The sequence below is a fragment of the Eumetopias jubatus genome, unplaced genomic scaffold, assembly GCF_037043125.1.
Source record: "Eumetopias jubatus isolate StellerSeaLion01/CBP00866 unplaced genomic scaffold, mEumJub1_p1.0 scaffold_2, whole genome shotgun sequence".
NCBI lineage: Eukaryota > Metazoa > Chordata > Mammalia > Carnivora > Otariidae > Eumetopias > Eumetopias jubatus.
Genome location: NW_028274808.1, coordinates 200,155,477 through 200,182,798, shown reverse-complemented (window position 1 = coordinate 200,182,798; position 27,322 = coordinate 200,155,477). Strand labels below are relative to the sequence as shown.

General features: G+C 65.0%; 2 protein-coding genes across 3 annotated transcripts in view; both read left to right on the top strand.

Moving 5' to 3' along the window:
• Positions 1 to 10,819, top strand: part of RGS12 (regulator of G protein signaling 12) — a 110,372-nt gene extending 99,553 nt beyond the window's left edge. Inside the window, exons 16-18 of one of the 2 annotated variants that reach the window (XM_028089402.2) lie at positions 94 to 247; positions 1,610 to 2,071; positions 10,335 to 10,819. In XM_028089402.2, the coding sequence (XP_027945203.1) occupies positions 94 to 247; positions 1,610 to 2,071; positions 10,335 to 10,561 (843 nt within the window). In that variant the 3' untranslated portion in view covers positions 10,562 to 10,819. Of the gene's footprint in view, positions 1 to 93; positions 248 to 1,609; positions 2,072 to 10,334 lie in introns of those variants that run through there. The other variant, XM_028089416.2, reaches the window with a different exon arrangement.
• A 547-nt stretch (positions 10,820 to 11,366) lies between these two features.
• HGFAC (HGF activator) lies at positions 11,367 to 21,062 on the top strand. The gene is given in 16 exon segments (XM_088021357.1): positions 11,367 to 11,445; positions 12,544 to 12,720; positions 12,723 to 12,898; positions 13,423 to 13,603; positions 13,733 to 13,829; positions 14,093 to 14,172; positions 14,872 to 14,994; positions 15,080 to 15,211; positions 15,346 to 15,456; positions 15,553 to 15,727; positions 15,947 to 16,062; positions 16,552 to 16,807; positions 18,881 to 19,020; positions 19,394 to 19,534; positions 19,620 to 19,768; positions 20,819 to 21,062. Coding segments are annotated over 16 exon segments (2,316 nt in total). The 3' UTR covers positions 21,002 to 21,062.
• Positions 21,063 to 27,322: the final 6,260 nt, after the last annotated feature.

Here is a 27,322-nt window from a genome sequence, read left to right as displayed (position 1 = left end):
TTTCGGGGGGTGCTTTTTGTCTCTTAACTGCTGGATTGTGTGTTGTCATGTGTCTGATGTGTAAGCGGAACTTTGACTTTCCTTCTAATGCAGGGAGAGGAGAGAACGCTAGGCAAGTCTAATTCTATTAAAATAAAAGGAGAAAATGGAAAAAATGCTAGGGATCCCCGGCTTTCAAAGAGAGAAGAATCTATTGCAAAGATTGGGAAAAAAAAATATCAGAAAATTAATTTGGACGAAGCAGAGGGTATGTGTGCTTTTTACAACTTCCACGTTTTCTAGTGAATGCGATGTTAGTCTTCCAGGGCCGTCATTAGGACTCCTCTGAGCCATTGACATCAGAAGGACGCCATCCCTGTCACACTGAGCTGAGCATGTCCCTCGCCCCGGGTCAGTCTGGGGCTGCTGTGCCGCTCTTCCCAGTTGTCAGACTGAGCATCGGGCCTCTTAGAGGCCACGGAGTGCCCTTGAGGGGCGCAGCAAGTGGTCCCCAAGGGTCTGCCTGTGCCCTCCCCTCCCCAGCTCCTACAAGGGCTCAGTTAGTGTCAGGGGGTCCGTGTCAGGGTCACCAGTGGGGGGGGGGGTGAGGAGGCAGCAGCCGGGAGGGCCCTGGACTTGCTGACCTTGCCGGCCAGAGGTCCCGAGGCAGGTCTGTGCCTTAGCCTGCTGGCCGGATGCCCTGCCCTCCCTGGGCCTGCAGGGGAGAGGGAGGGTGGCCTCAGAGACCCAAGGAGAGGTGATCTCTTATGGAAACTTCTTTTTCTTCTGAAAGCTTCTAACGGCAGAATCAAAACTAACAGCTGTTACTGGGACCTGAATTGTGATCCAGGCAATGCTGGCTAGGCCGCGGGACCCACAGCTAGCTCCCCGTGAAGGCCAACCCGAGCCCGTTCACCCCCCTCCTTTGGCCATTGCTGGCCACCGAGGAGGCAGAAGTAAGACACAAGCCTGCTCCCGGCCGAGAGCCACTAAGATTTGAGATTTTAAAGTCCTTGTCATTCTTCAAAGTGTGTCATTTAAATGCTAGAGAAAGGTCAGCTTAGATTCCTTCTACTTTGAACAGTGAACTCCAGTTATAGCTGGTGGTCAGCCCAGGTAAGGAGGCAGGAGCTCTGGGGGAGCCAGCGAGGAGGCTGGAGGCAGAGGTGGGGGAGAGAGTGGGGACCCCACCAGGACCACGCTCTTGTCAGGAGGTGGTGACCCCTTTTGGGGGGGCTGTGGGCTCACTTGTGCCTCAGGTGGCCTCCCCTCAGCATCACAAGGGAACCAGGACGTAGGTACAGGGCTTCCAAGGGTACTCAGGAACCCTGGGCTGGAGTATGGGTGATGAACGTGCCTTTCGAAGCGTCCTCACACAGCCGTGTCCAGTCAGGGGTTTTGGTCTATTCAAGTCTAGACTTGAGACAACTGAATTCTCAAGGTAGGGCCTTCCCTGCAGCTCCGGGGGCAGAGAGGGTGCCGGATGGAGGCACCCGGGTGGCCCGAGCCTCTAGTTTCCAGGGCAGTGGGACAGCCCACGACACGAGCTTTCTAGATGGTGAACTTTTTGCAGTGCAGGCCTGGGTGTGGGACTCTCTAAAGCTTGGCCCATGTGGGTTTTTTCCACTAGAGTTTTTTGAGCTCATTTCCAAAGCTCAGAGCAACAGAGCAGACGACCAGCGCGGGTTGCTGAGGAAGGAGGACCTGGTGCTGCCTGAGTTCCTGCGCTTACCGCCCAGCCCCGTGGAGCTGGCCCTGCCCTCGCCCACTGCCGCCAAGAGCTTTGGCAAGAGAAGCTTGACCAGCAACGGCAAGGAGAAGCCTCCCCGGCCCCCAGAGTCCTGGGGGCCCACCCGACACTGCCGCGAGAGCCCCGCGACCAGCCCCAGCTCGGCCGACAGCCTGCCGTTCAGTGCCCCCCAGACCCCCTCGCCCAACTCCCAGGAAGCCGAGGCTGGGGGCGTCCAGACCATGGAGGGCGAGCACGTGGCCGACCTGACGCTCACGGGGGAGGGGGACATCAGCAGCCCCAACAGCACTTTACTGCCACCCACCCCCACCCTGCAGGACTCGGCCGGACCTCCGAGACCAGGTACCTCCAGGTTTGACCCCCCTGCACACCTTTGACTCTCTGCTCCTCCACTGTCTGCCTGGTGTTATCCACTCCGTTTCCAATAAAAACAGAAACAGCTGTGGTAAGTCCCCCTCTACCTAGAATCCTCGCTCTAATGAGGTTCCAACGTGACCTTTGTTGTCCTGCTCACTGTGGGCCACCTCTGCCTTTTCTGAAAGGAGCGCCTCTGCGTGTGGCCAGCACGGATCATGGCGGGGCCCGGGGTGAGAGTGCCAGGGCCGGGGGGTGCTCTGGGAGGGAGGTGCGTGTGAGCGGTGACCGCACTGCCCCCCAGCCTCTCCCTCGCTCCCGCGGCCAGGACCGCCTCCCAGCAAGGCCCGGGAGTTTCCGAAAATGTATGTGCTACTCCTAAAATGTGGATAGCTAGCATTTTTCGTGTTGCGGTCTTAAAACTGGAAAAAAAAAAAAAAAAGAAAGAAGCATTTGTCTTGAGCAACCGGGAAAGCCCCGTGTGGTTTGGGAGAGGGAGCGTGCTCTCTGACCCCGGTGCTCCGTAGGGAGGGCTGCACACGCCTGCCCGACCCTGGCAGACCGCAGGGGGGTCTGGGCCCATGTGGGCTGCGCCGTGGCTCCGTTCCCAAGGGGCCAGGGGAAGGCCTTGGGGCTCCCTGGCCCGGAATAGGCCTAGGCGTTCCTCCAGACAGACGCTGGGATTCGTGGGTGTGGAGCTGAGCGGTCTGGGCGCCCGAGAGCGGCAGCTGCCCGGGCGTGAAGCGGGCCCCCCGGCCTTCCAGGAGCAGTTCCGTCCTGCTCCGAACCATGACGTGTGCGCCTGCATCCCCACCCCAGCCCCCCGTTCCCCCATCCCTGGGCTGTGGACGAGGAGCCTTTGCAGTGGACGCTTTGATGGAGCCGCTGGTGGCGGGCCTTTCTCCCCTGTGTGCTCGGTGATGCGCGGACCCTGACGCCACGCGTGTGGTCTGCCGTGGGGGGTGACGCCGGTGCCTCCTTGGCTCGGCCCGGCCCAGGATGCCGATGGCAGTCCGAGTGTGCCCCAAGACCGGGGGCCCAGGAGGCATTTGTTGTGGTGTGTTCTGTACATATGTCCACATCTGGGCACTCTGGGGACATGTGCCACGTGGGCAGGCCCCCTGGCGCCCTCCCCCGAGACCGCACACAGACGCCAAACCGGGAGGAGCCGCGGTCTGTCCACGTGTTGCGCTCTTGCACGTCTGCGCTGTGGCTGACTTTCTGCTCTCGTTTGTAGACGCCCCCGTGTCCCGAGTCTGTGTTCTTCCAAGAGTAATAAACTCTGGACCTTGTCATCGGACTGGTTTAAAGCTCTCTTCTTTTTCTTTTGAAAATTCCTTTCCACTTTCAATGGGTTTTGCCTTAGTATAGTGGCTTCTAAAGGTACGCCCTCCCCTCAGGGGGTGGCCCTGAGCACCTCGCGCACACCCACAGATGCGCCTGGTGACGGAGGTGGCGCGGGGGGCGTTTGCAGGACCCTGGGAGGCCCCTCAGGGCAGCAGCAGGGAGCCGCAGCGCCACACTCAGGCCGCACGGGGGCCTGGCGGATAGGGGCCACCCCTCTCCGAGAGTGCTGATGGCCTCCGTGCTCAGGCCTCCCCCATCTGCGGCTGAGCTCAGCGGCCTGTTCCTCCCAGCCTGGAGCCCGCGGGGCTGGCCGGCCCTGGGTGGGGCTGCACGCTCCGAGGTGGTACCGGCCGTCTGGCCCACGTGCTTCCCCCACTGTGGGCTGTTTGCCCACAGAACGACCACCAGTGTGGGAAATGCAGCCACGCTGGGCTTGTCCCCCAGTCATGTCGCAGCGGCCATGCACTGTCGGGTGAGGGCAGCTGTGCAGGAACACGGGTCTTCTGCGCACCTGGCCAGACCGGCCCCACGGCCAGCACGCGTGCCCCAGCCCCCGGGCTCGCTGCTGTGCCGAGACGGAGGGGCTCCGGCCACGGGCCAGGGGGGCGGGCGGGCCCTGAGGCGTCGTGAAGGGTCTGTGACGCACGCGTGTCTCCCTGGACCTGACGAGCCCACCTGCTGGGAAGGGCCTTGGGCTTGAGCTTCCTTCTGTGCCACACACTCGGGCCCAGCTTGGCGAGGGCCGGCAGCCTGGAGGCCTCTGAGTTAGGCTCTTGGTGGGCTCTCCGTGTGGGAGAACCACTGACCCCATAAGCCGTGTGTCAGGCGCCCCCACGTTGCAATGAAGGGGAAGCCACCCCTGAGATTCCTCCGTTGAGTGGGGCAAGAGCATCTGTCGCACCCCTGGGGCCGCCGAGGGGCACCGAGCACTGAATTTTATTTCTCAGGGTTTAGGAGGCAGAGCTCACTCACAGTTACTCTCACCAGTTCTCGAAATTGCTGTGAAATATTTCTTAGCAACGTGGTGGTCACCGAGGATCAGTTCAGGGTGAAGACGCAGGGCGCTGACGCCCCTGGGCCACGTCCGCGCCATGCAGCTGGTTGGGCGGCTGCCAGCATCGGGCCTCCTGGTGACGGGGCGGGGGTGTCCTCCTGCCCACCCTGGTCTTCAGTCCCCAGTGCCGTGCACAAAGAGGCCCGTCAGCACCCTGCCTGGCTAGAGGGCAGAGGCATTGGGACGGATGTGTGGACCGACAAGTGAGTCCAATGCAGAGGGCCCCTGAAGATGAATCCTGTGGTGGCTTTGACACTGATTCCCAGCTGTTTTCTTCATTGTTATCCATTGGGTTTCCAAAGACACCCTGGGCGTTTGTGGGCACCCCCTGGCATTTGCGGTCCTGGGAGGGACCAGCTGCGGAGGTGCGCGTCCTCGGGTCCCAGCAGAGCCAGAGACCAGTTCCGAGTGTGGGCCCTCCACGGCCCATGCCCAGGGTGGTGCTGGCCTCTCTCTGGTGTGCGAGGAGATGCCTGTGTCCACGTCCTCAGAGAGGGCGTAGGAATTATGTCCCGCAGGGCACCTGTGTCCCACGCCCACCATGAGGGAGCAAAACATATCTGTGGAGCTGAGTGTTTGGTGAGGGTGTCCAGAGCGGCCCAGGAGCCGCCTTCAGTGCGGGCCGGTGGCCCCAGCAGCCCCGGCCCCAGCCCGACCCAACGCTCGGGTGGCGTCGGACCCAAGGCGGGGCTTTACTCATGAGTAAAGGGTCAGTGGCCAGGAACCCCAGGGTGCAGGCTTGACCACGTGGGATTTGGGAGAGGTCTTTGCAAGGGGACAGGAGCCCTTCCGCAAAGGGCTGGGTTTAGAGAAATCTCTCCTCAACTGGCCCTCTGTCCGAGCAATGGACGGGCCAGAGAGGGCCGGGAAGGCCCCATGCCCCCTCCCCTCACCAGGCGGCAGGCAGGCGTGGGAAGAGCCCAGCTTTCCTCACTGCTGTCTGGCCAAGCTGGTATCAGGGGAGTGGGTCAGGGTCCTGGCTGGGCCCCTCCTAGCCCTTCCAGGAGGCGAGGCCCCTGGGGACCCCAGCAGCCAGCAGCCCTTAGCAACTGTGGGGCCCTCGGTGACCACACGGGCACGGCTGCACCCCTCCCAGGAAGGGGTCCCCGTGCAGCCACTCCAGCCCGGGGTCTGGGGGGCTCAGCTACGAGGGATGCTGCTCCCTGGCTGGGGCAGAAGCTGTCCCCACTTGGACACCTCCTTCAGCTCTCAGTGTCCAGGGTCCCCGAAGGCACACCCACTTCCCAGAGTGGGGGCTTTCTGGGACCCACTGCTCACTTCCTAGCAGACACCTGTAGCCCTTGGTCCCTTCACACATAGTCCACCCAGCGGGGGTCGCGGGGGCCGAGTAATGTGGTTTCCCTGGGAACAGGACTGGAGAGTTAACCAGAGGCTACGGCCTTGACCTTGGCAGTGAAGGTAGCCAGACCACATGCCCTTGGTGTGGCTGCAATCCCGGGAGCCCGTCTTGGTCTGGCTGCTCAGTGGTCAGCCCCCCTCGCCCGTCCCATCCCCCAGCCACAGCCTTGGTGTGTCGCCCCTGCTCAGCCCCAGATGACGTGGATGCCCTGCCTTACCGCAGCTGTGTCCAGGACAGTACCCACAGGGAGGCCTCTGGGGACAGCCGTGCACGTGTCCCCAGCCCCAGGCACCACCGCCTATTCCCTCGTCCCTCCCCACGTCTGCATGCATCCCGTCCGATGTCCCCTCTCTGCAGCAGAGGTCTGGCCCTTCCCTCTGGGTGGCCAAAGGATCCCCGCACTGAGCACCGCGGCCATCCGGGGCCAGACAGCCCAGTCCTCCCCAGTACAACCCATGGCGTGCACAGGGGTGGCCGGCTTTCTCAGGGACACGTCAGTGCTAGGGGCCTGCTGCCAGTCCTAGGACTGAAAGTTGTCAGGGCGCAGCCCTCGGCCAGGGAACTCGCCAGAACCCCCGTTTCCAGCAGAGCAGGTTCTGGTGCTCTGGCCCTGCTCTGGCTGGAAAGGACCCGAGCAGACCTTGTCCAGCTAGATCCCTGTCTGGAAGCCTCCACAGGCTTCCCGGGGCGGACGGTGCCGGCCCAGCCCTGTCCCCAGACCCCCAGCACTGGCTATGACAAATCCATCCTCCCAGAGGCCATGCCCGTGCCCCGCTGTCCTTGCCTTGGTCTGCTCTCCCTGGCTCCTGGGTCTGAGTGGAAGCCACAGGCTCCCGTGGTCCTTAGCGTGACCTACCACCCCACCCCCCGCTGTCCCCTGCTGTCCTGGACCCCAGCTACAGTGCCCACCTGGGGCCAGCACTGCTGCGGCTCCTGTCTGCAGCCCGTCCCCCGGGCTACCCTCTCCATGCCCACACCCGGTCTGGCCCTGAGACGGCCTGGCCCCCAATTCTCCCTCCCCTCACTGCGTGCTGCCATTTGCTGTGGTCCAGGCACCCAGCAGGTGCTCAGTACAGATTTGCTGAAGGAAGAGCTTTAGTCCAGACGTGGTCTAGTGGGCCTGGGGGTCCAAGTGGAGGGCTCCCTTGTGCATTTCATGGGCTGGAACCAGGGCTTCGGTCGGGATTGTCCCTGCTCTTTCCCACGGGGACCCTGTCAGCTTTTGTGGAAGTGGGCAGAACGGGGTACCCAGGGCCAGCAGAGGCCTTGGGAGGGCCCGGAAGGGCCAGGGGCCAAGGGCAGACCCTGGGGTCCCTGTCCCTGGTCCTCTCCCCTCCCTGCCAGCTTTCCAATTCAGTTGTGCCCACCTCTCCCTGTGATGTGGGAGCTTCACAGAGACGTCAGGCGGGCTGGAGAGACACCCAGGATCCGACCTCACAGGTGACGCACAGCGCGGGGGCTGAAGTCCCAGCAGGGCACCTGGAGGCCAGGGAGGGTTCCTCTGGGTCAGGAAGGGCCGTGGGACAGGCAGCGGGGGTTGGATCCTAAAGGAGAGCTTGGAGGTGGCCAAGGGGTCAGGCCATGCCCCTGGCCCTGGCCCTGCCAGGGTCGCCCTGTGCCATGCTGTCCCCAAGAGGAGGGTCCTGGCTCTGCGTCACACTCTCCTGATGAGGAGCCTTGGCAACCTGACAGAGCTGGTACTTAGCACAGAGAATGCTGGTGGACAAAGGAAGGGTGGCCCAGGGAAGGACGGACCACAGACAGCCGGCAAGGGGCAGCCGGGGCTCCGGATTGCAGTCATGCTCCAGGATGGTCAGGGCGCAGGGTCTGCGGTTTCCCAGGAAGAGGAAGGGTCCCAGAGCCACCCAAGTGGGCAGGAGACAAAGGTTCTGGCTCCAGCATCAGGTCTGGGTGTGTGAGGGACCCGGGACGGAGGACCTTAATGAGCCTTGCCACGAGTAAACCTCACGCCCAGAGCAGAACCAGCCTCCCTTTGGAAATGGCTGCCCCTGGAGCCCCACCGGCCGGGGAGTGCCCATGAGAGCTCTGGGCCGGGAGCCGCTCTGGGGCGGGCCCTGGCCCAGGGGCTGTGACACACGCCTGTTGCACAGGGCTGGGTCCCGCCACTGAGTCACAGTTCCTGGGGCTGCCACTACTCAGGAGAGCAAGTCTGAGCAGGGCAGGCAGGAAGGGCCCCGACCGCAGCCGCCCCCCCACCCCGTGACGCCCCCGTCCTTGGCCCACGGACCCACCCGATGCCCTGTCCCCGGAAGCCGTCGTTCCTCCCCGTCCCGAGCCCACTGAGCTGCCTGGGGATTGGGGGCCCCCGTGGCCAAGGCCTGACCGCTCCCTGCAGCTGTCTGTCTTCCCGGGAGTCCGTCTGGGGCTGGACGGGAGAAGGCTGGGCTCCTGAGCCTGGGTGGGGTCGCAGGCCCTTTAACGCTCCAGACACATGCTGGTTAAGGGGGGCCAGTCCCTGCCTCTGTGACGCCCCAAGTCCCAGGCAAAGACCAGCCCCGCCCCATCATGTGTGGGCCCCGCAGCCGGGCATTTGGGGCCATGGGGACCCAGTGACAAGCAGGGGATGGGGTGGATCCCAGCCAGCCCTAGCAGAGTGGCTGTTGAAACGCCCAAAGGGCTGTGCTGTGGAGACCCTCAGACCTCCGGAGGGCAGCCTCTTTGGGACCTCCCCCACGAGGCGCCACCCCCACTGGACCTGCCTGAGTGGGACAGGCCCCGAGCAGCTCCACTGTGGGACAGGGGTGACCCTGCAGGCCAGGTGCGCGATGCAGACGTGCCGGCAGGCCCCGGTGGAAGGCCCTCCTGCCGCCTCCTTGACTTGCTACTGCGAGGCCGGGCTAGACGTGGTCAGAGAGGGTGCCCGCCTCTGCCTGCGGGCCCCAACTTGCCCCGGGGCGGCCGTGTGGAGGCACCTCCAGAGGCGTGGGATGTGGCAGGGTCAGGGGACCTCTGGGGCCACAGAGCCGCTGGGAAGCCCAGACTCCTGACCTCCGTGCTCATCCCCACTTGTGCTTGTAGGCCTGGGAGCCGGGGAGGGAGCAGTCTTTCCCTCCACCAGCAAGGCTGGGGAAACTGAGGCCCAGGGACAGGGGGCAGTGGAGCAGGACCCCGTGTCCCTGGGGGCTGTGCTCCTCCAGCCTGTCCACTGTGGCCTGGGGGCGAGGGGCCCCTCCTGCCCCCCACGGGCACCTGAAGGTCCTCAGCGCCAGGACCACCAAGGACATGCCTACAGACAGGACAGGGCTCCCGCCCACCCCTGGCCCGACCAGGGCCCCGGAGTCCTGCCTGTGGAACCCACCCTGGGGTGAGCCAGGGAGCTCAGGAAGGCAGCTGAGACTGAGGGTGCGGTGGGGCACACACCATGCCCACCCCACGCTGGTCCCTGGGGCCTCCATGTGGAAGACACATTTCTGCCCTCTGGGGGCCCTGCTGGAGACATGACAGAGCAGCGACCCACCCCAGGGTCCAGATGCTTCCAAGGCAGTTTCAGGCAGCCTGGAGGCTCTGGGCCAGGCGGGTCGGGGGAGCTTGGGGCCTGATGCCTAGCTGACCACTGAGTGGCCTGTAAGAGGGGCAGGCAGCGGGGTGCTTGGCCCGAGGTGTGTGTGACGGGGAGGGAAGGTGTCGAGGGGTGCCCACAACCTGGAGGAGAGGCTGGGAAAGACTCGGAGTTTGTGAGGGCGAAGACGTGGCCCCGAGGCAGCAGTCAGGAGGACAACAGGGTGTGGGAGCGCTCGGGAGGGGTGGGGGGCAGAAGCCAGGCTGGGGCCCCTGCCCCGCTCCGGCCTGACAGCCACGGCCTGCGGAGAGAGGCCTGGATGCCCGGGCAGCGGCCTTCCCCTGAGGGCCCGGGACCACCCCCACCCAGTGCTTGGTCCTCCCCACCAGTCCCCAGCAGCCAAGGCACAGGTGCCCCCCCCCCCGCAACGCAATCCCCCCCGCATGGCCAAGGGCCCCATCCCTCCCACTTACCCCTCCCTGGGGACCCCTTGGCCTAAGGGTGAGCCCTGCAGACAGCCCAGCAGGAGGAAGCGGGGTAGGGTGGGTTGGGGACCTCAGCAGGTGGCTGAGCTCTGTTCCTGAGTCGGCGTGGGGGCATGCGGGGGCCCAGGAGTGTCTGAGGGGCATGGGGGACCCCACCGGGGCCCCCACCTTCACTGTCCCCTGTGACTCACGCCTGAAGCCCCCTTGGCGGGCCCCCCCTTCACTGTGCGGCCCCTCTGTGAGGGCTCCCCGCTCTTAGGAGGGCCTGGGGACTTGCTGAATGGGAGCTGCAGTTGGTGCTCTGCACTGGCTGTGTTGGGGGCAGACCTTCTGGGCATCCTGCCCCTGGCCCAGGGCAGCTGAGGTCACCGATCACCTGTGTCTGGATGACGAGGGTGGGGTGCGGTCTCCTGCCCGGGGTGCTTGCGGGGCTGCAGAGCCCGGGGCAGGGCAGACGGGTGACAGTCTCTCTCTTCTTGTGACAGGCGGCAGGGCCAGAGGCAGCCAGGGCCTCCCGGTCAACACCATCATCGACGTGGACTGTGTCGCGGGCTTGGCCCCCGGGCTGGGCAGCAGCGTCCCCGGGGTGCGGACAGGCCCTCAGAGGTCACGGGCCAGTGGGCCCCTGACAGCAGACCTCACTGGCCTGAGCCCCGTCCCGGGTGGGCCCGCCAAGCCCAAGGCCAGCCCGCACCATGCGACCTTCGTCTGAGGCCGCCTGAAGCCCTGCCCCACCGGCTGTCCCTCCTGCCCCCGCGTTGGCGCTGCCCCGCCTGGACATGCGCGGGCGCCCGTGATCTTGGGGGGACAGCCCCGAATCATCCTGAGGGCCTTGGAGGGGCCCCCTTGGCCACCCTGCCTTCGGGAGCCAAACCAGGAGAGGGCGGGGTGGCCCAGCCTCGGACACTTGCCACAGCTCACTCAGAGGGCTCCTCGGACCCCGTCCCCTTCCTGCCCCTCGGCCTCCAGCCTTCCCTCAATAAATCCACTTTGGGGACCCCCCGAGTGTCAGCCTCGTGCTGGGTGCTGGGGTCACAGGCCCTGCCTTCAGGGAGCGTATCAGGAGAGGGGTCGAGGAGGCAACGGCTCCTGGTCCTGAGGTCAGGGTGGGCAAAGAGAATGCAGCCCGCCTAACGGGGCTCAAGGCCGTGGTGCCCTGGAGGGGGAGAGGAAGCGGTCACGTCGGCTTCCCGCCTGCCCCACGAGTCAGTGCAGGGCCCTGGGGGTCGACCCCCGAGCCACGCTGCGCCCTGTGCTCTGCTGCCTGGGCTCTGGGGTGCCGCAAGCCCCGCGCTTGGCCTCGTTTAGAGGGTGCTGTGACACCCTTCCGCGTCCATCCATCCGTCCGTGGAGGGGCCCTCACTGAGGGCCTGGGTGGTGTCAGGCCCAGGGAGCGGCCGGAGGAGCCTCGTCAGGAGGGCGCGTGGCGGGCTAACTGGGGGACAGGGCTGCAGTGGGCTGTTGGCCGAAGCAGGTCCAGTCGGCCACCGTTCCAGTCGCCTTGGTGGAACCCCAACATGGAGCAGCTGAGCACCCAGGGACCCCGCACCCCTCTCTCCACAAGTTGCTGGGAAGGGCCCAACCTGCGAGTCCTCGGCAAGACTACTGAGGTGGTTCTGGAGTCTTCTAGGGAGCAGTGCTCTGGGAGGGTCCTTGGGAGGTGTCAGAGGGAGGGGGGCCCACCACCCACTGTGCCCGGCACCCATCATGTCGCCGCACCCACCATGCTCCCCCACCCGCACCTGATGCTTGTGCCCCCAAACGCTACACCCACTACCAAACTGGGTGCCCCCTCAGTTTCTACTCTCTCTCCTTTTGCACAGATGACAAAACGGGGGCCCAGAGAGAGTGGTTTGGGGGTGTACAGTGAGGTGGCTGCAGTGCCAGGCTGATCCCTGGACCAAAGTGAGGGCCAGCCCTCGCCTTTGCCCCCTGGGGGCAGCCAAGCTGACTCATGGGGTACCCGTGATCAGAAATTGCTGAAGAGGTTCTCCTGGCAGCTCTGCCCGCGGCCCCCAGGCATGCGTTCTGGGGTCCGTGGCCGTGGACCTGCTGCAGTTGTGTCCAAGGGGCGGTGCCCCCACCCCAGGTCCCAGATGGAGAGAGCAAGGGGCATGCAGACCTGGGCAGGACCCCAAGCCAGGTCTCTGTGGCCCTTGGTGGGCCCGGGGGCCTGTCTGAGGCTATTCTGGGGCCCAGCAAGGGCTCAGGATGGGGTGTGGGCAGCCCTGGCCAGAGGTGGGGACAGCACATGTCATCCAAGCTGTGAGAGGGGAAGCCCAGGGCTGAGGGAGTCCAGGGGTGGGAAGGCTTCCTGGAGGTGGTGTCCAAGGGGGTCCTCCCAAGGGGGAGGGCACATTCCTGGGCACCCTGCAGTTAGGGCTCTGGTGCTGCCCCCCTCCCCAGCTCTACCCCCACGAGGGTCCCCCTCCTGGGGTCAGTGTTTGTCACGCCCAGCCCGGTGCGCGTGTGCACACACACACACACACACACACACAGAGAGACACATACACACCCCATGCCTGGCCTCTTGCTGGCTGCGGGGCTAGCACCCACCCCCAGGCCTGGGAGGTGCACCACTCACAGCCACTCTGGTTACCGAGAGCTCACAAACAGTGTCCAGCCCCGTGGAGAGGTGGGGGCTGGAAGCCGGGGGCAGGAGTCTGAGCCCCCAGTGGCTGTGTGTCCTGCAAGACTTCCTGGAGGAGGCTTCCAAGCTGAGACCCGAGGACACTGTCCGTTGCAGGACCACTGTGGCAGATGCCAGAGGGGACGGCTCGACCGGGTGGGGTGAGCTGGGCAGCAGATACGAGGGCCATGTGGGCCCGGCATTGGAGGCAGCCAGGGTTAATCATTTCCAGGTGGCCTTGACCCCACCTGCCTGGTTGCTGTGTTTCCGGCTGCCCCTCAGGCCAGCCCAGGAGGAGCCACAGGGCGCGGGGCCTGGGGTCCCAGGCTTTGCCCCCCGCCGGGAATGGCCCTGCTCCTGCTGCTGCGGCTGCTGCTGCTGCTGGGGGTGCCTTGTGGGGCTCAGCCCCAGGCTGGCAGGGTGAGCACTGACCCCAGGGCGCTGTGACCACGGGGTCCCTGTGCCCACTCTGGGTCCTGGGGCCGGAGAGGGCCGGGGAGTGGGTGAGGGGCCCAGCGTGCTGCCAGCTGGCTTTCCGGCCTTCAGCGGGCGAGGTGGGCGTGCTGGGCTGGCCTGGGGGACAGGAGGCCTGGGGATCTGAGGGCCACTCCCCTCTCTTTGGGCCGCTTTTGGGTCCCATTGTCTGGGGGGGCAGAGGGACCTCTGAGGGCCTCACGGCTGCTCTCGTCCATCCGCCAGAACAGATCTCCAGGATCTGAGGCTGGAAGGCAGGGGTGCCCCAGCCTGGGCAGACGCCAAGCCCGCCCTGGCTGAGCCCGTGGGCTCGGCGGGAGGGGATGGGGACAACCAGTGGCCAGGGTCCCCTTGGTTTCCACTCTAAGACCTGAGGGCCCCAGCATGGGAACTGGGGATGGCGACCAGCCAGCCAGCGCAGCCTGAGTGTGAGGGGGCCACCCCATCACAGCCCTCTTGGCTCCTCCTAGAACCTTACAGAACCCCCAGAACCTAACGCCACAGTGACCCCTGGGACCCCCACGATCCCTGTAACCTCGGTGACCCCTGGGACCCCAGCCACGAGTGCTCCAGAGGCACAGGGACCCCGTGGTAGGGGGCTCACCCCCCTGCCCAGGGCAGCTCCCTCCAGCAGCAGCCCTGGGGGCCCAGGTGGGTCAGGAGGGCTTCCTGGAGGCGGCGGGCTACACCTGGGCGGGAGGGTCGGGAGGATGGCAGGTGGCTGCTGGGGAGCGGGGTGTGCGATGTGGAGCCCCCTGACGCCCTCCCCTCCCCCTGCAGTGCTCACAGAGGACGGGCGGCCCTGCAGGTTTCCCTTTCGCTACGGCGGCCGCATGCTCCACTCGTGCACTTCGGAGGGAAGCGCCCACAGGAAGTGGTGGGTCCCGGGCTGGGGCCGAGGCCGGCAAGCACAGACCGCCAGCCTCCCTCCTGCAGGTCCCCGCAGCCCATTGTCCACTTTGGGCACCCTCCTGCCCTCCACCCTCCCTCCTCCAGCCTGAGCCCCGTAAACAGCCGGGAAGGAAGGCCTGGGTGTGGCCAGGGCAGAGCTCCGCAGCGTTCGGCGGGTGCCCGGCCAGAGGCGGGCTGGGGGGCAGGTCTCGGGGCTGGGACCCACCTGTCTCCTCACCCCCCCCCCAGGTGTGCCACCACTCACAACTACGACCGCGACAGGGCCTGGGGCTACTGTGCACAGGTCTTGGTGCCCAGGGAGGACCCAGGTGGGTGCTGGCGGCGGGGGGAGGGGGTTTGCTGGGGGGTTGCCGGGTCCAGGCTGGGGGTGGGGTGAGTCTACGGGGCTGGCTGATGGGGGTGGGAGCCAAGGGGACAGAGCTGACCTGGGATGGAGGGTCCTGCCTGGGGTGCAAGAGGGAACCTTGGGGTTGACCCCACTGCAGCCCTGGGGACCTGGGAAGGGACAGAGGGATCATCAGCCCAGGGGGACTGCAGGAGTGGGGGGGGGTGGAGCCCCTCCCAGGCAGGACCCTGCCCTCTCCTGGAGCCACAGGGCTGCCTTGGTCATTGCTGGGGCCAGTGCGCCCCCTGGCGGTCAGGCTGGGCCCCATGGCTGCACAGACGGAGCCCCGGGGAGAGATGAGGGCCCGTAGGGTCTGGGTGGGGCATGGGTGCTGACAGCCCTACCTACAAGGGTCCCAGGGCACAGAGCGGACTGTGCTGCCTGATGGGGGGCTGGGCTTCCAGGGTCCTGGTACAGAGCCAGAGGCCTGCTTACCCGGGGTCTGAGTGCTGGGACGACAGGGAAGGCCTGCCGTACCCCAAGGAATCCCGAGGGGCAGCTTGAAGGCAGCAGGCCCGATGGAGGCACTGCGGGCCTTGGCAAGCAGACAGGGTCTGGGGGAGACATGCTGACGGGCCGGATTCTCTCACACCTGCCCCCTACTCTTCCTGTGTGTCCCCAGCTGCCCCGGATCCCTGTGCCTCCAGCCCGTGCCTCAACGGGGGCTTATGCTCCAATGCCCAGGACCCCGAGTCTTACCACTGCACCTGCCCCATGGCTTTCACAGGCAAGAACTGCGGCACAGGTATGCAGGGCCAGGTCCTGGGAAGATGGGTGGGGGGGTGCCTGCCCAAGGGCAGCAGTATGAGGGTGCTCTGCGACCCCCCCAGAAAAATGCTTCGATGAGACGCGCTACGAACACCTGGAGGTGGGCGACCGCTGGGCCCGAGTGAGCCAGGGCCAAGTGGAACAGTGTGAGTGTGCCGGGGGCCAGATCCGCTGCGAGGGCACCCGCCACACAGGTACGCCATGGCCGGGGGAGGGGCTGGCCCGGGGTCCCCCAGCCCCAGGCCCCCGGTGGACCGGCCCCGACCCCGCCCTCACGCGGCTGGCATCCTCAAGGCCTGAGGCCTAGCTTCTGAGCCCTCCCCCCCAGCTTGCCTGAGCAGCCCGTGCCTGAACGGGGGCACCTGCCACCTCATTGTGGCCACTGGGACCACTGTATGCTCCTGCCCCCTGGGCCACGCTGGGCGGCTCTGCAACATCGGTGAGTGGGTTGGCCTCCTGGCCCTGCGCCCTGGGGCCGGCGTCAAAGTGGACGCAGCCTTGGGCCCAGGCTCACCATACACCGTGCTGCCCACAGTGCCTACCCAGCGCTGCTTCGTGGGGAACGGCACCGAGTACCGAGGCGTGGCCAGCACGGCAACCTCGGGCCTCAGCTGCCTGGCCTGGGACTCGGACCTGCTCTACCAGGAGCTGCACGTGGACTCGGTGGGCGCCGCGGCCCTGCTCGGCCTGGGCCCCCACGCCTACTGCCGGTCAGCACAGGCCTGGCCTGCCCCGGGCCACCTCATCCAGGGTGGGCAGGGTCTGTCCAGAGGCCAGAGGTCAGGCCCACGGGGCCCCAGGCCACGGTGTCCATCTGCGGAGTCAGCCAAACGCCGCTGGGAGGGGGCGGGGGTGCCAGGAGCCCCAACCTGCAGGGTTCTCCCATGTCCCCCCCGGCCCTGGCCCACCCGCCTCTCCATGCACCCCAGGAACCCAGACAAGGACGAGAGGCCCTGGTGCTACGTGGTGAAGGACAGCGCACTCTCCTGGGAGTACTGCCGCCTGGTGGCCTGTGGTGCGCGAATGTGCAGCAAGGGGCAGCCTGGCCCCACTCCAGGCTAGCCGATTACAAGACCTCTGGGTGGCTCCCACCCAGCTTGAGCCGAGCTGATGGCTCCCAGAGATAGGAAAGTGCCAGTTAGGGGTGAATAGTGGTTACCCTGGATCAGACCCTGGGAGTGGGCAGCTCCAGGAAGCCAGCCTGCCCTCCGGCCCCTGTGCCCCCCGGGGCCACCTGACCGGCCTGGGCTCTGGGAGGGACAGGAACCCCTGCCCGGCGTGCCAGCCCCCCTTTGCTTCCCACGAAGCCTTGTGATCGATTTGGTCTTGTTCTCCCCATCGTACAGAAGAGGAAACTGAGGCTCCGAGAGTAGATGGTGTGCCTGTGAGGGCAGAGGGGACTGAGCTCGGGCCCTTTCCCGCCGAGCTGCCTGGGGTTGGGGCGGGAGGTGGGCGAGGATATAGCAGCCAGGACCACTCTGGGCGGGGCTACACAGAAGGAGCCGGGGGGTGACCCGCTGACGTGTGCTCCCAGAATCCCTCGCCAGAATTCCGCCCCTGCCCACTGCGGTCCTGCTGAGGCAGGCTGAGCCCGCCCCAGGGGGACGCCAGGCCTGTGGCAAGAGGCACAAGAAAAGAACCTTCCTCCGGCCACGCATCATCGGCGGCTCGTCTTCCCTGCCCGGCTCCCACCCCTGGCTGGCCGCCATCTACATCGGGAACAACTTCTGTGCAGGGAGCCTTGTCCACACCTGCTGGGTGGTGTCCGCGGCCCACTGCTTCTCCAGCAGGTGAGTGGCTCTGTCCGCGCCCCCCGCCCTGCCTGTTTCAGCCCATCCACCTGGCCACGTACCCACCAGCCATTCCACATCTTCGTGCCCGCCATCTGCCACCCTCCATCTCTCCCCCACCCACTCACTCATGCCCCACCGGCCTGTCCTCACGCACTGTGCCCCCACCCGTCCCCACTACCCATTCAAGCCCCATCTTTGGTCCCTCGCTTTCCCGTGGCCCCACTGACCCCGGGGGGACACCTCAGTGTTCAGCCTGGTGCTGGGCCTGGAAGCTGCGGGGACCAGCCCCACCCCTGCCCTGGGTCACTGCCCAGTCCTTCGGGGGCAGTCCTGCGCTGGGGGTGGGGGGTGAAGGGGGGTAACGGGCAGGCCCTCGTCTGAGAAGATCCCGCCCCTCCCGGACCCCAGCCTGCACAGGGGGGGGTCCCCCCGCAGCAGGGACTCCCGAGGCCCCACCCACTCTGCGAGCTGAGCCTTCTGTGGGCAGGCAGGCTTGGGCTGGCAGCTGAGGGAGTGGGGGTCTGGGATGCGAGACCCGCCACCACACACCCAGAGGAGCCAGTCAACTCAGAGCAGGGAAGGCCAGCCCCTCTCTGCCTCTACCTGCTGTGATGGGAACAAGGTTCCCCATCCGGGGGTCCAGCCTGGGAGGCTCCCCCAGGGGGTCCAGTGGGAGAGGATGTGCCTGGCAGTGGCATCCCAGGGGTCAGGGGCTGGGGGTTTGGCAGCCTGAGTCTGGCCTTGAGCCTCCACTGGTCACCCAGGGACTACAGCATGGGTGGGGGGCAGTGGGCCAAGGCCTGCCTGTGCGGAGCTGTGACCTGTAGCAGGCTCCCCGCTGGGCCTGGGAAATAGCACCTTCGAGGCCTCCCCAGGACGGAATAAGATTGGGGAGGGGTTTAAGAGGATGGGGGAGGGGAGCCGGCACCCACTCCTCACATCCAGGGCGGGGCTGGGGGATGAGGCTGCGGTGCTGGAGGTGAGCACGTGGACTCCCAGGGGGCCCCCCAGGAGGGACATGCTCCTTTGGCAAAGGACAGAACCAGGGACTCAGAGCTGATGGGCAGACCGCCCTGCCCTGCCGCACACCCAGACAGCCTTTCTGCTAACCCGGTCCTCCTCCGTCCCTGGAGGCCTGAGTGTTTCAAGCCCTGGGTTCACTGGCCATCCCCCTGAGAGCCCACCTGAACGAGACCCACGAATCGTCCCCTCCGGCCCTGGACTTGGGTTGCTGACCCTGTCCCAAGGCCAGGCACCAAGCCCCACTGTGTGCTGAGCTGGCTGGCTGCCCATGGCGTGGGAGCCCATTTTCCAGAAGGGCCTAAGACCTGGGAGGGCCAGGGACCGAGGTCGTACAGTGGCCTGGAGCTGGTGTCCAGTGAAGCAGGGCCAAGCCAGGGCGGGAGTTAACCCCTTCACCAGGAGCAGCAAAAACAGAGGCCCAGGGTGGGGACAGAGGGGCCGACCGTGGGGGCCCAGGGCCTGTGCCCAGCAGGAGCGGAGGGGCTGTATCTGGGGAGCCCAGGCTAGATAGGAGCTGCGTCAGGGCCTCCAGGCAGGGCTGGGGTCTCCACCCACTCAGGCCTCAATCGGCCTGGACCCCGCCTGCATGAAGCCCCCAGAGTTACCAAAGGGGATGCATTAGAGGTGGCACTGCCCAAGATCCTGTGTGGCCATAGCCCACCACTCCCCTGCCCCCTGCTCAGGCCTCTCCCCAGGGCTGCAGGGGACCTGCCCAGCATCGCCCTTCTGGGGTTATCTCCTGGATGCTTGAGCCACAGCCGGTGGTGGGGAGGCTCCCGAGGGGCGGGGCCTGTGGGGGGAGAGCCCGAGGGGCGGGGCCCGAGGGGAGGGGTCTGAGGCGGCGGGGCCCGAAGGGAGGGGCCAGAGGGGAGGGCCTGAGGGGAGGGGCCTGTGCAGAGGGGCGGGGCCCGAGGGGGAGGGGTCTGAGGAGGCGGGGCCCGAAGAGGGGGCCAGAGGGGAGGGGCCTGTGCAGAGGGGCGGGGCCCGAGGGGGCGGGGCAGGGGCGGGGCCTGTGGGGAGGGCCTGGGTCGTAGCCGCCTTGCACAGCCCCCGCAGGGAGAGCGTCTTAGTGGTCCTAGGCCAACACTTCTTCAACCAAACAACGGACGTAACACAGACGTTTGGCATCGAGAAGTATATCCCGTACCCCATGTACTCAGTGTTCAACCCCAGTGACCATGACCTGGGTAAGGCTTGGGACATGTTGAGGCGCGACAGGGCCAGGGATGCGTGTGTGCCTTGCACACCCCAGGCCAGAGCCCGGAGAGAGGCAGGGGGTAGGCGCCAGGCCGACCTGGGGAGAGGGGAAGAGAGGGATGGGGCAGGAAAGGAGAGAGAGTGGGGAAGGGAGGGGGGGAGGGGAGGGCAGCAAGGAAACCTGGTAGGGCAGAGTGGCCTTGGCCTGGCGGGAGCGAGACCCGGCTGGCTAGCCTTGCCGAGCCCTGGGCCGGCCCTCCTGCTCCGCGCGGGTCTCCCAGGCCACAGCCCCTCTGCCCCTGCATGGACCACCCCCCCCCCCCGCCGCCCCAGGCTGACCTCTGGTCTCTCTCTCTTGGCCAGTCTTGATCCGGCTGAAGAAGAAGGGGGACCGCTGTGCCGTCCGCTCCCAGTTCGTCCAGCCTATCTGCCTGCCTGAGCCCAGCAGCCCCTTCCCCGCTGGACACAAGTGCCAGATTGCAGGCTGGGGCCACCAGGACGAGAGTGAGTGGGGTGGGGGCATCGTGCCCGGGGGAGCCATGGCCAGCCGCAGGGAGCCTCGCCCAGCCTGAGAGCACCCTGTCCACAGACGGCAGTGGCTACTCCAGCTCCCTGCGGGAGGCACTGGTCCCTCTGGTCGCAGACCACAAGTGCAGCAGCCCGGAGGTGTATGGGGCCGACATCAGCCCCAACATGCTGTGTGCCGGCTACTTCGACTGCAAGTCCGACGCCTGCCAGGTGAGCCGGGGCTGAGCCCCAAATCCCAAGACTGCCTGCCCCCCCAGCTCAGAGCTGAGAGGGACCGTGACCCGCAGAGCCAGCGGGGAGCCAGGACAGAGAGTACCCCCGGGATGGGCACCCACCTCTTCCGGAGGCTGGCCTGGCCACTGCGCAAAGCCCTCCCAGCAGGGGAGACCGAGGCCCAGGGACGTGCGGGGTCTCAAAGCCTGGACACGTCCAGCCAAGGGTGGGGCTGTCACGTGACACCAAAGGCCAAAGCCCTTTACAGCTAGAGTTCTTCCAAGTGGGTTCAATCTAGCACCCGGTCCCAAGAGCTAGTGTTCATCAGGGACTCCACAAGCACCATCTTGTTTAGGCTGCCGGTGAATCCTGAGATGGAGGAGCTGCTTTACTTCCCATTTTATAGGTGGGGAAACTGAGGCCCAGAGAGGTCCCATCCCTCTTCCCAGGTCACACAACTCAGAAGTGGCAAGGGGGGTTTGACACTGGACCACATGAATACAGCAAGCACTTTTGGGGGAAGTCAAGGCTGGCTTTCTGGAGGAGGGGGCATTTGCACTTGTTTTGAAGGGTGAATAGGAGTTTGCCCGGGGGGGCTATTATTTCAAGTGGGGAGATTAGCCCAGAACACAGGGACCACCTGGTCCACATAGGGTGCGCGCTGGTGGGTGGGTTGGGGAGCCAGATTGAGGAGCACGTTCCTGGTCATGGAGTTGAGAGGAATCCACGGCAGAGCTTTAGGAACTGGAATGACTGGTCAGACGCTGTCACAGCAGCCGGGGAATGAGGAGACTTTGTTTCCAGGGGGCCAGGGGAAGGTGGGACAGCTCCTTTACTTGGAAGTACCTTTGTTATCTGTCCCCCAGGCTGTCAGGAAGTCTGCGTTGGGAGCTCCTGGGGAGTCCTCACCAAAGGGGACATCTGAGACCCTTTGGGGACGTTTTTGGAGTTGGGGTGAGGGAGGCGGAGCAGGAGTGGGTGGTGGGGGTTTTGCAACTGCTGAGGAGCTGAGCCAGCTCCTGGCTCTGACCAGCAGCCCTGCCGCAGGGGGACTCGGGCGGGCCCCTGGCCTGTGAGAAGAACGGCGTGGCCTACCTGTACGGCATCATCAGTTGGGGCGACGGCTGTGGGAGGCTTAATAAACCTGGTGTCTACACGCGTGTGGCCAAGTACGTGGACTGGATCAAAGACCGGATATGGCCCCCTAAGCGGCCTGCGGATCCCTCCTGAGAGCGCCCACACCTCTGGGTTGGGCATCCTGCCTCCGCATGGTTCCCAGACTCATAACAATAAAGATGCTTCCAAGAACCCGGCCCACACAGCCCGCGCCTCTGCACCCCACCCCTCTCAGCCTTCCCCTGGGCCAGGAGCCCGGCCCACATTTTGTAGGTGGTGTGGCTTGGGGCCGGCGGGTCCCCGGGGCCAGCTCCCCCTCTTCCCTTTCTCAGTGGAGAAGGGAGCCTACAGCCCCGCAGGGAGGGTCTGGCCCCAAGGCCCAGGGGGTCAGGGCATGGCACCTAGTCGACCCTCTCCTAGCCTACCCACCTCGGGCCACCCCCAGGCAGCTGGGGCTGGAGCACACACACCCTGGTTGTCCCAGGGCAGGGTCCGAGTCAAGCAGCACATGGAACATGAAGGACTTAAGACAGGTTATTTGGAAATACCCACTGGTCCTCATTTTGCTTCGAGAAGGTGCCCTGACTACAGCTGTCCCTTAGCGCTGTTTCCTAGGAGGAAGGCCGGAGACTCCTCGAAGAAACCAGCAGTCCCGGAAGTCAGGGGAGTGGAGGGCGGTGGGCCGCTACCGGGCTGTGCCTCCTGGAGCCATGCTGCTGCAGCCAGCTGGCCAGGACACCCGGGGGAAGGAATCAGAGATGCCTGGAAGAGCCCGGGGTTCTGGGCAGAGGGAGCGGCAGCTGCAAAGGCCCTGAGGCAGCAGGGTGGGGTTTCTCTGAATCAAAATAAGGAAGTGTGGCTGGAGGCTAGGGAAGGCAGGGATGGGGGGGCGGGGAGTTGCTGCGGGCTACAGTGAGATACTGGGTGTGCCCCAGGGGTCCCTGATGGGGCTTCAGCAGGCTGGACATGTGATGACCTGTGCGGCCAGGAAGAGAGGCCTGGGTGTGTGGGGGCGGGCAGAGAGGTGCTGTAGACAGCCCCCCCCACCCCGTGCCCAGCAGCGGTGCCTCGGGGACCTGGGAGCCCTGGTCTCAGGGAGAGGCCTGAGATGGCCCCACATTCGGTGCATCCAGACCCACACCCACCCATCCCGCTCTGGGAAGGGGACCCTCCTCAGAGCTGCCCAGAGGGTGGGGGCCCTCCGCACAGTCTCCACCCACCTCTCCTGCTCCTCCTGGACCCCCAGAGCCTCCTTCTCTCTGGTCACCTCCACAGCCCCCACCTCGGACCAGATCTTCCCGCCTCTCTCTGAGGTGACAGGCCAGGACTTTCTCCAGGTCACTGCCCCCCCACCTCGAAGCCTCCCCCAATCCCTGGGGTGGGACCCCACCTACCTCCGGCCCGTTTCTGCCCCACCCTGCCCCCCACCCTGTGCTTTGGCCACTCTGGCCACCCTGTGCCCTTGCTCATGCTGTTTCCACTGCTTCTAGAATGTTCTCTCTCATACTGCCCCTGCTCTGGCCCCCCATGGCCCCCTGCCTCTTCTCCCCTGTGGGTGTTGCGTGTGGGTCCGTTAAAGAGGCGGCTCCCGATGAGAGACTGTCCACCGTGTGGCGCCGAGCCAGCCTTGCCTGCCTGGAGCGAGCCCGGCATCTTCCAGCTGCCCCTCCAGATTGCGGTCCGCTCCCTGCCTTCTCCGCCCAGGAGGCTGATCCCCACGGACCGCATGGCTCCTGTGCCCACTGGGTTTTTGAGGACACTGGGGAGCCCTGGCGGCGGGTCGGAGGAGGCAGGAGAGTGACATTGGGATATTGATTTCCCCGGCTCCCTCCGTTTGGGGTCGCTTCCACGTTACAGGTTGAACTGTGTCCTCCTGGAATTCCAATGTTGAAGTCCCAGCCCCCAGGACCTCAGAATGTGATCTTCTTTGGAGGGAGGGTCGTTATAGAGGTGATCAAGTCCAGATGAGGCCGCGAGCGTGGGCCCCGATCCAATAGGACTGTGTCCCTAGAAGGAGGGGAAATACGGACACAGACAGGCACACGGCAGTGCCACAGGGGAAGGCAGCCATCCGCGGGCCAAGGGCAGAGGCCTGGCGCACGTTCTCCCTCACCCTCAGAAGGAACCAGCCCCGCTGGCCTCTCAGTCTTGGACTCTGGTCTCCAGGATGCGGAGCCCATCAACTTCTGTTGGTGAAGACCCCTGTCCGAGGCGCTTTGTGCTGGTGCACCCGGGCCCTTCACGGAAGGCCCCTGCTCCTCCCAGCATGGGAATGACCCTCTCCACCGTGGTTCGGGGACCTCCCCGGCAGGCCTCGAGGTGGTATCCACTCCTCCTGTCCAGCCCAGGCCCCCCCGACTTAGCCCTGCTGGCCCCCTTCCAAGACCACCTCTCTGAATTGTCCTGACACCGCGCCGGCCTGTCAAGGCGCCTGGCTGACCCACGCCCTTTTAACTTTTTCACAAGCGTTTTCAGGTCTGCTTGTATGTTGGTGAGGATCGTCCATTACATTTGTGAGTGAGATGGGCCTTTCTTACACTCTTTGAATGACTCACAGAATGAGTTCCAGATGATGCCTTCTTTATTAGTCCCCGGAGGACTCGGTCTAAGGCTGGAATGAATGATCTGTCTTGGAAAGTCGGGTAGAATCCTCGATAAAATGCCCTGGGCCCCGTGTTTCCTTTACCGGACGACATTTTACGGCTGGTTCAGTACGTTAATTGTTAACTGGCCTCAAGGAGAATTCTGCTTCTTCTTGACCCGGTGGCAGAAGGTGCACTTGGATGAGTTGATCTGTCTGAGCCTCCGTAGTGGGCCACAGAGCTGCTGACGGCGTTCTCCCATCACTGAGTCTCAGACGTCCCAGCGTCCTTCCTTTCTGTCAGCTTCTGGAAGGTTCTCCATGGCCTCAGCCACCGGTGCCACTGTTGAGAATCTGCTTTACTCCAGTGGATCTTCCCTAAATACCTTTTCCCCTCTGGTGGCTTTTCCGACCCCCTTCTCTCCAACGTGCTGTGGGGTCACCGTGACGGGTGCCGACGTGGGTTCCCTCCCTCTCCCCACCCTGCCTGCTGTCTGTGAGACTTCTTGCCCAGCTGGGAGGTAGCTGGTGCCCGTCCCGGTGGCGACTCAGGGATCCGGCCTTCTTGTATCTGGAGCTTCCCATGCCCACGAGGCTTGGAGTCGGACACTATATCAGAACACTCTGTGTGTGTCACGACTGACCTCCAGACCCAACAGCCACGTACCAGGCTCACCATTCTGTGGGTTGGCACCTTGGCCCGGGCTTGGCTGGCTGGTTCTTCTGGGCTGGGCTGGCTCCTTCCCATAGCTGGAGGCATCTGTGGGTCTTGGGCTGTTCTGCTCCTGGGGGACCAACTGGCTGTTGTTTGGGGCCGCGTGGTGAGTAGGCCTTGTGTGGTTCCTCACCCACCGGGGTAGCCTAGGCTTGTTCACGTGGTGGAGGCTGGGCTCCCAAACACAGTGGCTGTGAGCCTTCCCATTGTGCCTCCTGTGTCAAAGCCAGATTCCAGGAGGCGAGGCGGACTGGGTCTCAGCGGGACGGGGCATACGGCCTCATTTCCAGGGGTGTGGCTGCGGGGGCATCATTGCAGCCATCTTTTCAAAAGATCACCCCATCCCCTTGTTGGCTTGGGCTGCCCCGCTGGGGAGAACACAAAGAAATGTATCTTCTCACCATTCCGGAGGCTGGAGTCCGAGGTCAGGAGCCAGCAGCGCCGGTTCTGGTGAGGCCTCTCTTCCGGACCGCAGACGGCTACCTTCCCACTGTGTCCTTGCAGGGCCCTTGTCTGTGTGTGCCCCGAGAGAGGAGAGATGGCCGTGTCACTCCCTCTACTCGTAAGGCCGAAGTCCTGTGGGATCGGGGCCCCACCCTGGTGACCTCACTCAGCCTTACGTGCCTCCTTGAAGACCCCATCTCCAAATACGTGGAGGGGTAGGGCTTCAACCCACGAGTTTGGGGGACGCGACTCAGCCTGTGCGACGTATGTGGGGGCTGGTGCTGGGCGCCCTCGGCTGGGCCTGGGAGCGGTGCTCATCCCTTTGCCCACGCGCCACGGGCCGGGCCTCCTTCCTGCAGCGCCCCCTGACTGAGGGGTGCCGTGAAATGCGAGGGAGTGAGTGGGGTGGGGGGCCACGGGGCAGGTGGTATGTGTGTTTCCCCAGACACACTGAGCACCTGGAGGTCTGAGATGAGGCAGCCGGGCCTGGTCCCGATCATCCCTGTGTTTGTAACCCAGGGTCATTATCAGAGACCCTCACACACATGGCCTCACGTGGGGGCCCATCATCGTCATGAAGCCAGAAGAAGAAACTGAGACCAGAAAGTCACATGATGGTTCAAGTTCACTGGGTGGTGAGTGGCGGGGGGGGGGGTGGTCTGGTGGCAGGTGCTGTGGCCGCAGAGCCACTGATGGGACAATGGTGCCCCGTGGCCACAGACTCTGGTAGCAGTGGCGGTTTCCCTGGCCGCGATGGCCAGCAGCGGCGCCCCTGGCTGTGTGGTCCGTCAGGGCTGCAGCTGTCATTCATGGCCGTGGGCTGCTTGGCAGGCGCTGGCCGTGTCCCGTGGCTGCCCAGTCCAGCTGTGCGGGGGTGTGGGGCTGGGGCGGCATCCGGTCTCGGGAACGTGGCTTCCTACTGCCCTGCCTCCCAAAGCTCCTGCTGGCTCTCCAGCCGCCCCTGGGTTCGACTAGAGGCCTGACGTGCTTCCAGCAAATTCCTTCCTGCTTCCATGGCCAGAGTCCGTTTCTGCCACTTGCAACCAGCAACCCTGGCCGCAACCGGGGGGAAGCGGTCTTCTTGCCCCCCAGGCGGCTAGAACAGAAACCAGAGGCTGGGTGGCTAAGAAAGAGACATTTGTTTCTTACAGTCCTGGAGGCCAGAAGTCTGAGATGAAGGTGCCCGCATGCTCGCTTCCTGGCTATGGACGGCTGCCTTCTGGGGGTGCTCACGTGGCGGACAGAGGGCATCTCTCTCGTGTCTCTTCTTACAAGGACACTGTCAGGGCACTACACACCTTCCTCAGCTCATCATGAGGTCACGTTGAAAATATCTTGAGTCCAAAATGCACTGAACGCACCTAACCGACCGAACATCGTGGCTCAGCCGGGCCCGCCGGCCACGTGCTCAGGCTAACCCACGTTAGCCTACAGGTGGGCAGGCTCGTCCAGCACGAAGCCCATTTCATAACAAAGTGTCGAGCACCTCCTGGGTCTCCCTGGAAGTGAAAACTGGAGCAGTCGTGTGGGGACAGACGGTGGTCCGCGTACCGAGGGCTTGTCCGGGAGCTGCCTGGCATCACAGAGAATGCGCCGCAGATCACTGGCCCCGGAAAAGATCCAATGTCAAAATCTGAAGCAGTTTCTAGTGGATGTGTATGGTTTCCCCACCATCCTAAGGTTGAAAAATCATCAATCAAATCATCTGTCACCGGGTGATGGGGGGTTCCACCCTCATGATCTAATTCTGTCCCAAAGGCCCCCCCTCCCAACTCCGTCCCTCTGGGGGTTGATCTCAACACATAAATCTGGGGTCCACAGCAGGAGCTGAGGAGCAGAGAGGCCCAAATCTGGGGGTAGGAGCCCGGCAGGAACCTCTCCACGCCTTTCAGCAGCCTGGTGGGGGGAGAGGAGCTGTGTCCGTGCCTCGGCCCGCATTTTCTGGGGCCAGTGCGGGAGCAGGTGCAGCTGCCAGGCATGGCAGGAGGCTGGGTCAGGGCCAGCGCTGGGGAATGCAGCAGGGCGCTGCCCCTCCCTGCAGGGATGACTGAGTGCCAGGCGCCCGGGGCGGCGGATGTGTCTCTGGCCACGGCCCCCAGCCGCCATCCGGCTCCAGGCCGGCTGTCCCGCGCCATCCCCTGGGGGCCTGAGCCGTGTGGGGGCATGAATGGGGCTCTGTGGCTAGGCAACTGCTCTGCAGAAGGCGGCTGGTGGTTGCACAGGTGATGTGGGGGTGGGGTAAGTTGGGGGTGGTGGGAGAAACAGAACTCCTTCTGGGCCTGGTGTCACCCTGCCCTGCGCTAGGCCCAGGCAAGACATGGCCCTGGCATCCTATTCAAGCCTGTGGCCCACCAGGGACCCATGCTGTCAGATCCCCAGGGACCGTGGGGAGGGTGCGCCCGAAGGCGGTGAGCCTGGCCTTCTGCACCCAGCATGGTGGCTGCTGCGTGGGGACTCCAAACCTCTGCCTGCCCCCGCGGCTCCCCAATCCGCCCCCCACAAGCAGTCCCGCCACCGAGACCCCCTGCCCTCCCCACCGCCCGCCGCTCTGAGCATGACATCCGAAGGGCCTGGACGGGGTGAAGACTCACATTCAAGCCCCACGGACGTCAGCCTTCCTGCTGCGCAGGCGCTGAGTGACTAGAACAGTGTTTACTCCTTCCCTCTCATCCCTGCCCAATCGTGAGCCCGTCGG